The 13475-nt window shown below is 41.2% G+C and overlaps 1 protein-coding gene across 4 annotated transcripts in view; it reads left to right on the top strand.

Annotated features, from left to right (window-relative positions):
* The window catches only part of relch (RAB11 binding and LisH domain, coiled-coil and HEAT repeat containing), a gene marked incomplete at its 5' end in the record, with an annotated part of 29895 nt that extends 16752 nt beyond the window's left edge, over positions 1-13143 (top strand). For all 4 annotated transcript variants that reach the window (XM_083901969.1, XM_083901968.1, XM_083901967.1 and 1 more), the window contains 15 exons: positions 47-211; positions 354-501; positions 615-771; positions 879-1002; positions 1608-1656; positions 2144-2223; positions 2642-2748; positions 2869-2968; positions 4432-4514; positions 6927-6990; positions 7079-7217; positions 7304-7420; positions 10481-10569; positions 10910-10980; positions 12552-13143. In XM_083901969.1, the coding sequence (XP_083758095.1) occupies positions 47-211; positions 354-501; positions 615-771; positions 879-1002; positions 1608-1656; positions 2144-2223; positions 2642-2748; positions 2869-2968; positions 4432-4514; positions 6927-6990; positions 7079-7217; positions 7304-7420; positions 10481-10569; positions 10910-10980; positions 12552-12672 (1614 nt within the window). In that variant the 3' untranslated portion in view covers positions 12673-13143. The remainder of the gene's footprint in view (positions 1-46; positions 212-353; positions 502-614; positions 772-878; positions 1003-1607; positions 1657-2143; positions 2224-2641; positions 2749-2868; positions 2969-4431; positions 4515-6926; positions 6991-7078; positions 7218-7303; positions 7421-10480; positions 10570-10909; positions 10981-12551) is intronic.
* Positions 13144-13475: the final 332 nt, after the last annotated feature.

Genomic DNA, 13475 nt, shown 5'->3' with positions numbered 1-13475 from the left:
GTGAATATCCATGCCTGACTTTTGTGTACATGTGTGTTCCCTGCAGGGATTTGAGCTGATGCTGATGTCCCTTGCGGATCCATCAGAGCGTGTGGTCAGTGCAGTCCATCAGGTCTTTATTCCTGCCTTTGCTGCATGGACCACGGAGCTTGGCACCCTGCAAACTTCACTCATACCTTCTCTTTTGGCACGTATAGAGAAACTACTTAAGGTAAGTTTCTGTGTGCTGACATACTCTTCGTTACATCCAGGCTACAAAATGTTTCTTTTTTGATACAGTGAACTGCACTGCCCACCTTTACTCTAATCCTTTCTGCCCCTTCTTGTTACGACTTCCCTCCCTCTTTCTCTAGCAAGGAGAACACAGTCTAGATGAACACAAATTGCACGTGTTCCTTTCGGCCCTGCAGTCTCTCATCCCTCCTCTGTTTGCCGTGGTGCTGCAGAATGCACCGTTCACCAGCAGAGCCAAAGCCCATGGAGACATTCCTGCAATAGAGGGTAGAACAAATGCACACAAAAATCATGTTCAGTCAAATAGAAGAGTTTTACTTATTCCTACATTTTCCTACTTTTCTTCACCTGAGTTTTCTTTGTAATCCTGTTTCTTTCAGTCACAAGGTTTCCCAGACCAGCTTCTCCCCTGCAGGATGTAGCCACCATCATCGGCAGCAGAGAAATCCTGAGTGCGCTCCTGCTACTCTATGATCATCAGCTGGAACATGAAGGCACCACTGGCTGGGAGAGCCTGTTATGGGTGGTCAATCAGCTGTACGATTCATAAATAAAGTCTATTAAGACAAATGTTTGCACAGCATGTTAAAATCAAACTCCTATAAATAAACATACTGATTTTAGTCCGTGTGCTCTGTCTCCAGCCTTCCAACACTCATAGATATTGTGGGTCGGATCAACGTCACATCGTCGACCTGCGTTCACGAATTCTCTCGCTTCTTCTGGAGGTTGTGTCGCACCTTCGGCAAGATCTTTACCAACACTAAGGTAAAGCCATGTAAATTCTCAAATTGAAATATGCTGAGGCTACCACAGCTCTTAGGTGATGGCATTGTATTCCTTTAGCTAAAATATATTCATTTTGAACATTCAAACAGAGTGCCCACAAATTTTCATTTTCCAAAAAGCATTATTTCTTAAGCCTCTGTCAAATTTAAGAGCTGTTTTTGCTCACTGGAAAAAAATTCAGTGACTCATCATGCATTCTGATATTTGGTTTTAAAAAAACACCTCATTGTGCCTCATTTTAACATCACACATGTAAGTGGAAATGTGTGGATTTTCTTTGTATCTTAACGTGTGTTTACCCTTTGAGAATTTATGAATAAGTGTCTGGTGGGTACATTTCCTGTCGTGACTCACAGGATAGACTGTGTATTCATCTGTCCACAGTCAGTGATGCCCACTGTGCCATTTTCTGACCTTAAGAAGATTCCAAACAAAAATCTGTGCACTATCAAGTGTTTATTGTTTATTTTATTATTATTAATACTAGAGCTGCAACTAACGATTATTTTGTGTTTCTTTTACAAATTGAGTAATGACAAGAGAATGAGTTCATCAATTATATCTCCATAATGACTTCCTTTTAGGTTAAACCACAGTTCCAGGAGATTCTCCGGCTATCTGAAGAAAATGTCGGTAAGAACAGCTCAGTCACATACACACTCATGTGCATGTTCTGTGAGATTTACTCGGCTGCCGTCGACAGAATGTTGGCTGGTGGACATCGGACTCTGTCGATGTAAACAGGCTATTTGGAGTCAGTTATGGGTGTTCCCCTCTTTTTTTTTTGTGTGTGAAATTGTGGATATATTTCTGTTGTCGGTAGAGGTGCTTGGTCTTGTCTTGCAGCCTCGTGATTTCGGATTGGTGTTGTGGCCGCTGGTGAAATGTGTTTTGTGTTGAGGCCCAGTCTGTGTTTAGGACGTTATGACCTTATTTTGCAGTTGTAGTTTGCGGTATAAACAGCAAAATTTTAATGTGTGCTGTAGAACTGACCTCATCATGCCATGATCCTTCAGTTTTCCTGATTAATCAGGCAGAAACAGATAATTCATTTACTGATTAAAGAATATTGAAACATGACAAAGTATTTGATGCTGTTTTTGAATTCTTTCTCTATAAGATGCCTCGGTGGGGAATGGTATCCTCACCAAAGCCACAGTCCCCATTTATGCCACTGGAGTATTGACATGCTATAACCAGGTAAGGTTTTTTGTGTCTTACTTGCAAGATAAAAATAAAGTGTCCATAGATCATTTGACTGATTTCCTCTGCTTACAGTATTTCGTTGAATTACTTGTGCTGATTTTGGACCGTTATTTGGACCAGTGTTTACCACATTACACTTTAGAGTTATTGTTCTTTGTCACGAGGGAAAATCCGCTCCAAAACACATCAGCTTACCACATGCTTTTGTTTTTGAATTTAGATTTAGCACTTGCAAAACAAAGTGGAGTGTGGGTGGGAGTGTTGTTTTCTGCCCCCATTTGATTCAAGTTGAAAGTGGAAGCGAGAAAAAAAAAAAAAGAAGATAACTGGTCCATGGGAAAACTTGTGTATGTTGAAATGCCAGTGTGAGTGCGTTTGTAAACTGCATAAACTTGCCCTCATTTCATTAAAGGAGGAAGATCGTAAGTTGTTGGTGGGTTTCCTAGAGGATGTTATGACAACCCTGTCGCTGTCCCATGCTCCCCTCGACAGCCTGAAGGCCTCCTTTGTAGAGCTTGGGTTAGACACACACTTGCACACATAACCTTAACTGAATTTGGCTCACTGTACCCCACGTTTTGAGGCAAATGCTCGCCTGTACAGTCTAATGAAAGGTCACAATGTTTTGCTCTGTTTCAGTGCCAACCCAGTGTACCACGAATTGCTGCTGACTGTTCTGTGGTATGGGGTGGTCCATACCTCGGCACTGGTCCGGTGTACAGCAGCGCGGATGTTTGAGGTACACACGCACATACATACAGATGATGCATTGAATCAATCCCACATAAATAGTTGTTTGACTAGATTTTATTTTAACATATAACATGAGAAATTACACATTAGCTCTTTATATCAAGAATAACTGATTATGCTACCATGTGGTGCTACTCTGCTAAAGTTAAAATGAGAATATTATGGCTGTGCAGTTATTAATAAAATGTGTTTTTTAAGGTTTGCAACAGAATAATAAGGCACACTAAATTATATATGATATGTTGTGAGCTAAAATTGTCTTTTTGCATTGTTCTACAATTAAATTCCTATCTATTGTTTCCATGTTTAACTGTGTGCTATACACACGCTAGTGCTGCTTGCTATTGCTGTTGTTTTGCTGGTGTGAGGAAAAGACTTCTGTACCTTTATCAGCAACCTGGTTTCAACTGAATGCCCAGACCCTTCACATTACACCTTTCACTGTGCACTGGTCTCAGAAGTGACTGCGTAAATATCTGCTGCGTGTCAGGGAAAGGGTAACAGTCAGCAGTTTCAAAAGAGTTCAAGGCCTGTTCCTTCTCAGTGTTGTCGGAAAATGTGATTTATTCCGAAATGTTTTCATGGGAATATGTTCTACTTTATTGGGGTATTTCAGGTCTGTTGGAAATATAACACGACTATTATTTTTAAAGGGAGAATACTGTTTCAGTTGTTTTCTTCCGTACACTTCAATTCCACTGATTGTAGCCATTTTGGAGCCACGTTCCCAAAGCAAAAAGTGCTGGCCTCAGCCTCTGGAAACAGCCAGAGTGCATTACTGTACGTCTCCCTGTATCTTTGAGATCTGTGCACATTTAAAGGTCAAATGTTGGGATTAGGCTCCAGGCATTACTGTAGAACGGGGCATTCATTGATATAAATGAGGGGAAGGAGGAGTGGTAGGCTGGATTCATATCCCCCCTCCCTTGTTTTTGTGAAGTACTTGCCCCCCTCCCAACTCATCTCACTGTCACCATTCCATAGTGAAAAGTTGTACACCATTGTCAAAACTGTGGGTTGGAAGGTGAAGCTCTAGCACAGACCCCAGATTAGATGAATTAAAATGTATGAAATTATAATCTGACCTGGAGTCTGTGGAAAGAGCCAACAGCTTTATTCTCACTGTACTGTAAAAGTATTTGTGCAGTCTGCATTCTCACATGTGTTGGTGTGTGTGTGAATGAGAGTGTGTACACACACACTTGCTTGGTACATGCAGTGCCGTTCCGTGCCTTGCGTCTATGGTTCTTGTCATTGTATATCACTTTCTATCTTTTTGTGTTTTGTTTATTTCTTTCTCCTCCCCTTTCTGTTTTGCTTTTTCTTTTTTTCTCTCTCTCCCTTTCTTCTCTCTCTCTCTATCTATCTATTGGCGGTGTTGCTCGCTCTTGTCCCAATGCCCCGCCCACTTCTGTGACATCACGGCTGGCTCTGTCCAAATCCGATCAGCTGCTGGTGAAGGGGGTGAATGAGACGCTGGTCGCTCAGAGAGTGGTGCCGGCTCTCATCACACTGTCCTCCGACCCTGAAATGTAAGTGCAACATCAACGACAACAATCAACCGCGCCGCGTCTCTCTCTCCCCCCTTCTCTTTGCCGCCTGAGAACTATCACGCTGGAGCAAGTCTCTACCTTCAAGGAGCAAATTCCATATGAAACGATCATAAAATATGCGATGTTTACAATTGATCTACTTTCTACTATCAACGACCTGAATATTTGTTTCTCCTCTGGCGCAGATTTTAATTGTTTCTATAGAATTGCTCCGAATTGGGTTCAGGCTCATCAGCACAACCACTGTTAACACTAACACTGCACGTCAGCATCAATCCGCAACACTAATCCATGCCAGCTCTTGTTGCCTCATCATGTTGCCAGCACGCAGCAACAGCACAAGTCCAGCATGCTCCTCTGTAACCCATCCACATCCTCCTCCTCCTCCCCACCCCTTTGAGGCAGGGCCCCTCCTCCTGACCAACCCATCAGCTAGTGGTTGGTTATATTCTCCTATCACTCTGTTTGTCTCTCCATCTATTCTCTGTCCTCCCTTTCGACCTTTACCTCTCTCTCCTACCTCCCTCTGTATTACCCTTCCTCCTTTTTCTGCCTCTGTTTCCTCCCACCCGGCCTCTCTCCCTCTCTCTCATCCTGCTGTGTGGTGGGTTTGCAGTTGGTTCTCCGAGGCATGAGTGAAGCATTAGTAGATCGCCGGGCGGCTCCGGCCCTTATAACTCTGTGCAGTGGCCCTGAATTGTGAGTCAATCCACACAAGAAAAAAACCTCTCTCTTTCACATTGTCGTTCCGAGGGCTGCAATCTTACAGTGTGAAGCACAGGGAAACAAGAATTGGTCTTGCTGAGCTTGAATGGGCACAAAAAATGAAAAATAAAAACCCTTGTGACCAATTGCCACTAAAAGCCTTCAGGCTGAATTTAACTCATGTGGCAGCTTCTGTAACTAACGCCTAATCCACTGGAAGAGGAAGTAAAAGCCTGGAGACAGTTGTTTCTCTTCCCATATCCTGTCATCAGTACACACTGCTCTGTAGCCCCAGTGAGTGGCTGATAAACTGTTACTCTCCCCTTGTTTAATCTTCTGGGAAACACGTTTTGGTGCATTAGATTAAAATTTGACACAATTATGACGTCAGTGGTTACACTGTTGGAATGCAGCCCTTTTCATCTCATCATTTTATGCCTTGAATTTAATTTCACATGTTGATGGACACATTACTGTTAGATTGTTAGATTTATGGCATTTTAATGACATTTTGATGTGTCCACGATCAGCAGACAATGAAAGAAAAACTCTATAATGCATAGAGACATAATGAGAAGTGAATTTTTACTCCAGTACTCTCAAGATGACTTACTCATTCATTCATTCATACAGTCAGTCATTGTCTACCGCTTTATCCTCCACATGAGGGTTGTGGGGAGTAAACCCTGGACAGGTGGCCAGTTTATCACAGGGAAGATGATTTCTCTTTAATCTGTTCCTGCTCCTACTGACAGCTGAATGATTATAAACCATCACCCTCATTAACCCTGCTTATTGCAAGTCTTTTAACCATTTATTATTGGGGGTTTTTTTATTTATTGTGCAGTATGGCATATTTTGTATTTTAAGAAAAAAAAGCAAATCAAAATTCAATAAATGGAAGAATCTCTCAATACAAACTGAGATTCATTCATTTATATTTAGATGAGGGCTTGATAATGATTTGGGCAACATATTTAAACAATTTAAAGTATTTACACCTGACCTACGTTAAACATCTTCATTTTATACCTGGGTTAAACATTACCTGCAAACCTAACCTTACTATTTTCATGTAACAATTTAACACTTGTGAAAAACAGAATCGATGTCTTTAGTGGGTCAGAATGCACCAACCAAGTGAACTGAATTGAGAATTATCAATAACAAATCTAAACAGAAACTGGGCACATATAGTCTTTCAATTTGCAGCCATCAGTAAAATATTGATAACAATGTCAAGCATTTTAAATACCGCCTCAAGTCTTATAATACTAGATGGCAGCACAGCATTAGTCACCACTTTGTCATCATTGTGGTTAGTCCATGTCATAATCACGTTACAAGCACATACTACTTCTTTGCAGTTTTTAGTGCGACGGCTGAACGGGAGCTAGATGTGACAGTGTAATGGAAAGTGTGTCACATAAATGCATTGTTTGAGTATTCTTTAAATAAATCTGGAGGGGAAAGCTGATCGGTGACATAACCTCAGGCAATCTGACATGTTTAAACGTGGTTAAATCCCAGCAATCTGGCGATCCAAACATCGAAGAGTTAATCTTTGCAGACAATATTTGACCAAGTCTGATTAGAAACCCGAAAGACAGGTTCCATCTGACTATGAGTGTTGAAACAAACGTCTCGCTCTACTGCTGATTTTTTTTTATTTTTTTTTTTATTTAGCTCAGTGAGGATATCCACTATTCCTGCCTTTGGTACCATCATGGAGACTGTCACACAAAAAGAGGTAGGAAACATTCAATGTCAAACAAAGAAATGAAGACATTAAATCTAGCACTTTACAAATATTTGAAATGTCTTGTTTGTACGTACAGCTGTTGGAGCGTGTAAAGATGCAGCTGGCATCGTTCCTCGAGGACCCGCAGTACCAGGATCAGCACTCCCTGCATATGGAAATCATCAGGACGTTTGGAAGAGTCGGGCCCAACGCTGAGCCACGCTTTAGAGATGACTGTAAGATAAAATCATGTCAATACTATGCTCAGTTTTGTTTTTCTAATACGCTTCTCATGTGGCTGCCTTTTGTCTTTTCCCTCTAGTTGTTCTGCCACATCTTCACAAACTGGCACTAGCCAACAACAGCCAGCAAGTGGAGATCAAGAGAATCGACATTGCCACACAGCTGTTTGAGGCCTACAGTGCGCTCTCCTGCTGCTGTATCCTTCCACAAGGAGTATGAATGAGCATATATATATATATATATATCAGTTATAACGGATCTACTTTTTTAATGAGAGGGACTTTATTTAGAGCTCTTTTATATAGTTTACTGTGACACAGAAAGAGAACCTTGTGACAGGTCAGCTCACTCACACTTTAATCACTATGGGACTGTATGAATTTAGAATTTACCAGAAGTCCGTGTTATCGTTGGCCGAGGCTCCGCATTAACTGTCGTAACAGTGAGTCAATTGGAAGGTTGTTACAGTAACTGCTGAAGCGGCAGCGGCTCTGGTTGTGCGCTTTTTTGGAGCGTGTCTCTGTAACTGAGTGATGGTGCACATCAGCGTAGCCCCTGGTGTTCGAGTGTGTGGTTTAGTGTGTGTGTGTGTGTGTGTGTGTGTGTGTGTGTGTGTGCGCGTTGGCAGAGTTTGCCTGTCATTTGGCAGAAGGAGAAAGGGAAAATAAGCTCCCTCCTTTTTCGGGGTAGAGGGTAATTATAGGGTTGCTTTAGCAAAGGAAAGGATGAGAGAGGGAGAAGGAGCGTGAGAGGAGGAAAAGGACTCAACATGAGCTTCATTCGTTAGTAACGTGTTCCCGGGAAAGGACTCAGGTTTTGCACTACCCCTGGCTCTGTCGTCCTTCTATTTTGTCACTCTGTGATTCTTTCCACTTTTACTATTTCTATTTTTCTCACACTTTTCCCCTCTCTCTCTCTCTCTCTCTCTCTCTCTCTCTCTCTCTCTCTCTCTCTCTCTCTCTCTCTCTCTCTCTCTCCCTCTCTCTCCCTCTCTCTCTCTCCACTTGTCTCTGCTGTCAACCCCACCCCACCCACTTCCAACACACACACACATGTTCAGAAGGCAGCTGGTCTGGGGTTCATTCCTGTGGGTTTTTGTCAGGCTGTTATTTCACAGTGCAGTCGTGTCCAGTAGGTAAAGCCGTAACCTCAGAGGTTGTTCCTCCCTCTGCATGTCTCTTCTCTTTTTTTTTCTTGTAATCAGTGTGACAAGCTCTGAAATTGTACATTCCCATCGCTAAAAATATAGATTCAAGCCGGTGCCCGTCCCCTTAAAGCTCCACTGGCTGTGATCGGCTACTGAGCTCATGCAGTAGCGTGAAAGGCAAGGGAGCCACTGTGCTTAAAATGAGTGATTGTCAACTTTAACGTCAGAGTAATGTAGACGTCAAAGGACAAATGTTTTAAAATAAGTTAAGTTGTACTGACGGATCATTGTTGTTCAATAATTTTTGGAATTTCTCTCAAGTAAGCTCCACCCATCTTCCAGAAGCAATGTCCAAACTTGTAACTGCTTGCCCATGAAAACGGCTGCTTCTAAGTTTATACTGAAAGTCTTAACAAATTAAAAAAAAAAAAAAACAAATCTAGAAAATTTACTGAAAATATCAGTATTTTTCTTCCACTCAATTCAGATAAAATCCTGTGTTCTGGGAAGAATCTGGCGATATAATACAGGGATTACGATATCATATACTGGAATATATTGTAGATCTTTTTTTTTTTCACCAAAAATAGTCTATTATAAGAAATACACTGATCTCAAAAATATGTTAAATGCATCAACAATATACAGTTTTCTTTCACTAGTGAGTCAAATGTCTGCTGCCAGCAAATGATCGGAGGCTTAAATACGCCATGAGTTGTTGATAGAAAATCACTGTCAAGTATATTTCCATATCACAACAGTGCTTCAATGATTATAGTTGATATAATGGCACACAATGAAACATCACAATATTTTTGTGACTCGTTATTTTCCGTTATTGTAGCAAGAAGACCCGGGTTCACGAGGCTTTTCTGCATGGAGTCGTTCTCCCTGTGTGTGCGTGGGTTTTCTCTGGGTTCCTCTCACAGTCCAAAAACTGTGGGGTTTAGTCAAATTGGACATTCTGAATTGAGTGTAGGTCTGGGTGTGAGTGTTTACCCTATGTCAGCTGGGATTGGCCTTTTTCATAATGGATTAATCTGTCAATAATCCTGTCCATTAGTCGTGTAATAAAATGTTGAATAATATTTTTCACACATCGAAATGAAGATGTTCTCAATGATCGTGTTATGTCCACCAACCAAAATGTTTTTCTTTTAATGATTTCTTTGTTATAAGGAGCAACGAAACAGGAAGATGTTTACGTTTAAGAAGCATAAAAATCAGAAACGCTTGTCAAAATAATGAAAAAAACAAAACAATCGTTTTTCATCCTCCATGCATTCTTATTTCCCAGATGTATTTAAAGGACCTAGAACGGAAGTTCCAATTAACGCTGTTTTTGTTGGTGTGTATCTGCGTCATTACCTCGATTATGAAGCCAGAAAACAAACAGTTCAGCCACTGCTGAGAACGCTGTGTTGTATTGTAATCTTGGGCTAAGCGAGATCTCTGAAAAAACCCAGTCTGGTTACACAAACGGCATTTCTCCTGAACAGCGGATCCTCCTGGTCCGGGCACTATTCCGGGCACATCCGGTTGAATGCATTGAACCGCAGAAGAAGAATAACGTCCGTTGTGGAGGTGTTTCACGAGCGACAGTGTCTTCTGACTCTGGGTCTGACTCCAGGTCAAAGTCATAAAAGGGACTGTGGCGGGGAGTTGTGACGAAGCCATTTTTAAACATTGTTAAAACAATGTTTTGATAATGAGTAGCAGTGCATCCACCGTTCCAGAGGGGGGAGCTGAGCTTCTGAGAGCTGATGTGCTAAATTAATTACGTCACTTCCAGGTATTGGCCAATCACAAGACAGTTGGGAAAGCTCTCATTGGCTGGCCAATCACAACACAGTCTGTCTTCTGGAGGTGTGATTTCAGAGAGCTTCAGTGAGGATATATTTCTATCGGCTCATTTCCAGCAACTAGGAGGTTTTTGACTATAAAAACAAGTCAATGTAACTCGCATGTGTGATAGGACCACTCTATGGGAGCTTTAAAATAGGAATCCACATTTAGCCTCCTTTGACCTGAATGACGATGATGGCGTTACACCTTTCTGTTGTCTTGTGAGGTTCTTTGGGTCAAGTAGCCCCTTAACATCCCATACAGTCATTTCTGAGGAGGTGATGAGCAACCACTTCCTCCCTGGCCTCAGATGTCTCCACACTGACATGGAGCAACTCTCTCCCGAGCACGAGGTCAGCTGACACACAGACATGCGTTTACATGTTAATTACCAGCACAGCTTCACGTCTTTCTCACTCCCTAATGGTCAAGACTGTCTGACACACTCATACACACACACACACACCTACCTCCATATTTATTTGCGTCTCTGAATTCCACGCGGTCCATTTCATGTGAGCATTTTCCCATGGTGACTCGCAATCAGCTGACTGTCTGTTAGGTCTACACGCTACATTCTGAGACTGGAATTATTTTCCAATCTGGAACTTTTTATTATTATTTTTTAAAAGTTTTTTTTGTGTCTTGTAAAATTAGCATTCAAGCTTCATCTGTCTGTCATGTTCTCCACAGGTGATTCTGAGCTCTATGGTCAAAGAGTGTGAAATCAAGGTGGAAAACAGGGGCATGGCGGACGCACAGGGGTGAGAACAAACGGTTCCATTCACACATGTCATGTCTGGAATCATTTGCAAACTATTGTTATGTTTTTTTCTTAATTGTATAAGACGAACTGTGACATTAATAAGTGATGGCTTTCATGTGGTAGTTGAGAAGAAGAGTCCAACTGTGAAAAGAGAGCGATCACTACACAGTGTTGGAACTGGGCCCCTATTGTGGGCTCATTCCTCAGGGGAGAGGAGAGGAGAGCATATTAGTGTTGGAACCACATTCATTATGTGGGAATCTTAACAGACCGAGAGGAGAGAAGATGTGAAGAGCTGATTTGGTGAAGCTGTAAGAGCTGGGACTTCAGCCATCTTGTTAACATGTGTTAAGGGCACATTAAAAAAAAAAAGGCGGGGGAGTGTCTATGGATGTCAGAAATGAGTTCACAGAACAGTACGTCTGCATGTGTTTAAGTACATATGTTCAATTTTTGGTGTCTTGAAATCCTTTTTGGATTCCTGCGATGATCACTTTGTTTTCATTGAAGATGTTTTACCTGTTATATTTCATTAGAAAAGAGCTTTTCCTTCAAAAATAAGGACATTTCTAAGTGACCCCAAACTATTAAACAGTAGTGTATATAATATAATTTGTATGTTGCTATTTCGCTGATACAGTAGTCCTGGGTATGGCTTAACAATTTGGTGGAAAATACGTAAATGTTGTTGTTCTCTTACGATTCTGATTTTATTCTAATCTATATCAAGTTTCATGTCAACATTCACTATGTAAACAGATTAAAATATGATGAAATATCACCATAGCCCATTAAAACTACTGCGACATTGGTATCAAACATAAAACAGCTGCAAATGGTACAAAACCTGTGAATGTGTTAAATAAATTAAAGATCCGACTAATAATAAGATCAAAAACTGTCTATTAGAAGTAGTTTTGGTGAAGCACTTCTGGCACTATTTGCGGTTGTGATTTGCTAATTGCATCGTTTTACATCTTGATATTAGATCATTGAAATATTTAGTTTTTAAACACTTGTATGCACTTTTAAACTAGGATTAGATTGTTTGGTTACAACAAAATAATGGCGTTTCCCATGCAAACATACAGTGGATCCATGTCCTGTGTTCACGTTCCTGTGAACGGACAGGTTCATTCTTCTATTGAAAACTATTCAGAGTGGAGTTTTTCTACCTACACAGAACAACACATCAACACAATGAGAATGTTGTGCTTGACTTAAAGGACTAGTTTGCCTCTACACCACAAAACACAAGGCTGTTTTTTTAAAACTGTTTAACAGAACGCTGTAACTGCTCTGCTGTAACAGCTCTGAATCCCGTTGAATTGAAAAGAGGAACTTGCCGAGCCGTTAGATTGTAAAAGTTGAATTGGCAAACGGCTTTTACTCTCCAACGGAGTAAAGGATTATCTAAGCTCATCAACAGATAGTGCATATGTGTCTTTTTTTCCCCCCCTCTACACTATTGTGATTCTGTTTGTCTTTCAGTCGGCACTGATAAAGCAGAGATTACCCTCACTTTTTCCATCACCAATTCAACGTTTATAATGTGTTTTCCCTCCAAAGGTCCATGTCTATTGCCTCCAGTTTGGTGGGTGAGGACGCCAAGACCAAGTTCCTAAGTAAGATGGGTCAGCTGACCACCTCGGGCGCCATGCTGGCCAATGTCTTCCAGAGAAAAAAGTGATCGCGAAAGGCTCAGCGATCGACCAGCACACTAAACCGACGAAGCCCTGCTGTCTACGGGAACATTTCACTGAACAAAGCGCTGGTTCAGCTAAAAGAACTTAACGGTCGAGTATCTTGCTTGTTCTCTTTCAAGAAACGAAGGTTTGCAGAAACTTGTGTTCGGCGCGGTAGGATGACCTGCGATTTAAAGGTAAAGAGCAGTGTTTTTGCAGTGAAAGGCTGAGGTTTCCCCCCCCATTCATCATGTCTTCATTCCTTATCATGGCGGAGGTGCTGTCGAAGATTTTTTCGAATCAGTGTTGTTGACATTGACATTTCAGGATAATGCGAGCAAGAGGGAGAAACTGAATTTGACATCCAACTTAAAATTATTATTATTATTTTTTTTTTTAAAGGGACTTGTTTCTCTGACCTCTTTGGACATAAATGCATCACCGGATTAAATCACGTTTTTCAGTCCAGCACTTCCTCGTCAGAGAAGAGTTCCTCTGCTGGATGTCATTTAGAATATTAACTGTCAGTTTGGAGCGAAGGGTCGTACGACAGGTTGAGTTCAAAATCGTACTGAAGGATGGAACCACGGAATGGCTCTCGGTCTGCTATGGATGCCTCTGTACGGCTCAGAAGTAACGTCTACTTGAAGTTTCAAAAAAAAAAAAAAACACAAAAAACGTCTTGCCTTTATTCTTATTTCTTCGTCTTTGTCTCTTTTTGTTTTTGTTTAAAAGTTTCTATTTTATAACTTATTTATATCTTAATGAAGGAGAATCCATACTTTATTCCAACTTCCAAAGAAATTTG

Source organism: Microchirus variegatus, assembly GCF_963457635.1.
Source record: "Microchirus variegatus genome assembly, chromosome: 15".
NCBI lineage: Eukaryota > Metazoa > Chordata > Actinopteri > Pleuronectiformes > Soleidae > Microchirus > Microchirus variegatus.
The sequence above is the reverse complement of the archived record's forward strand: the minus strand, read 5'-3'. Positions and strand labels throughout refer to the sequence as shown.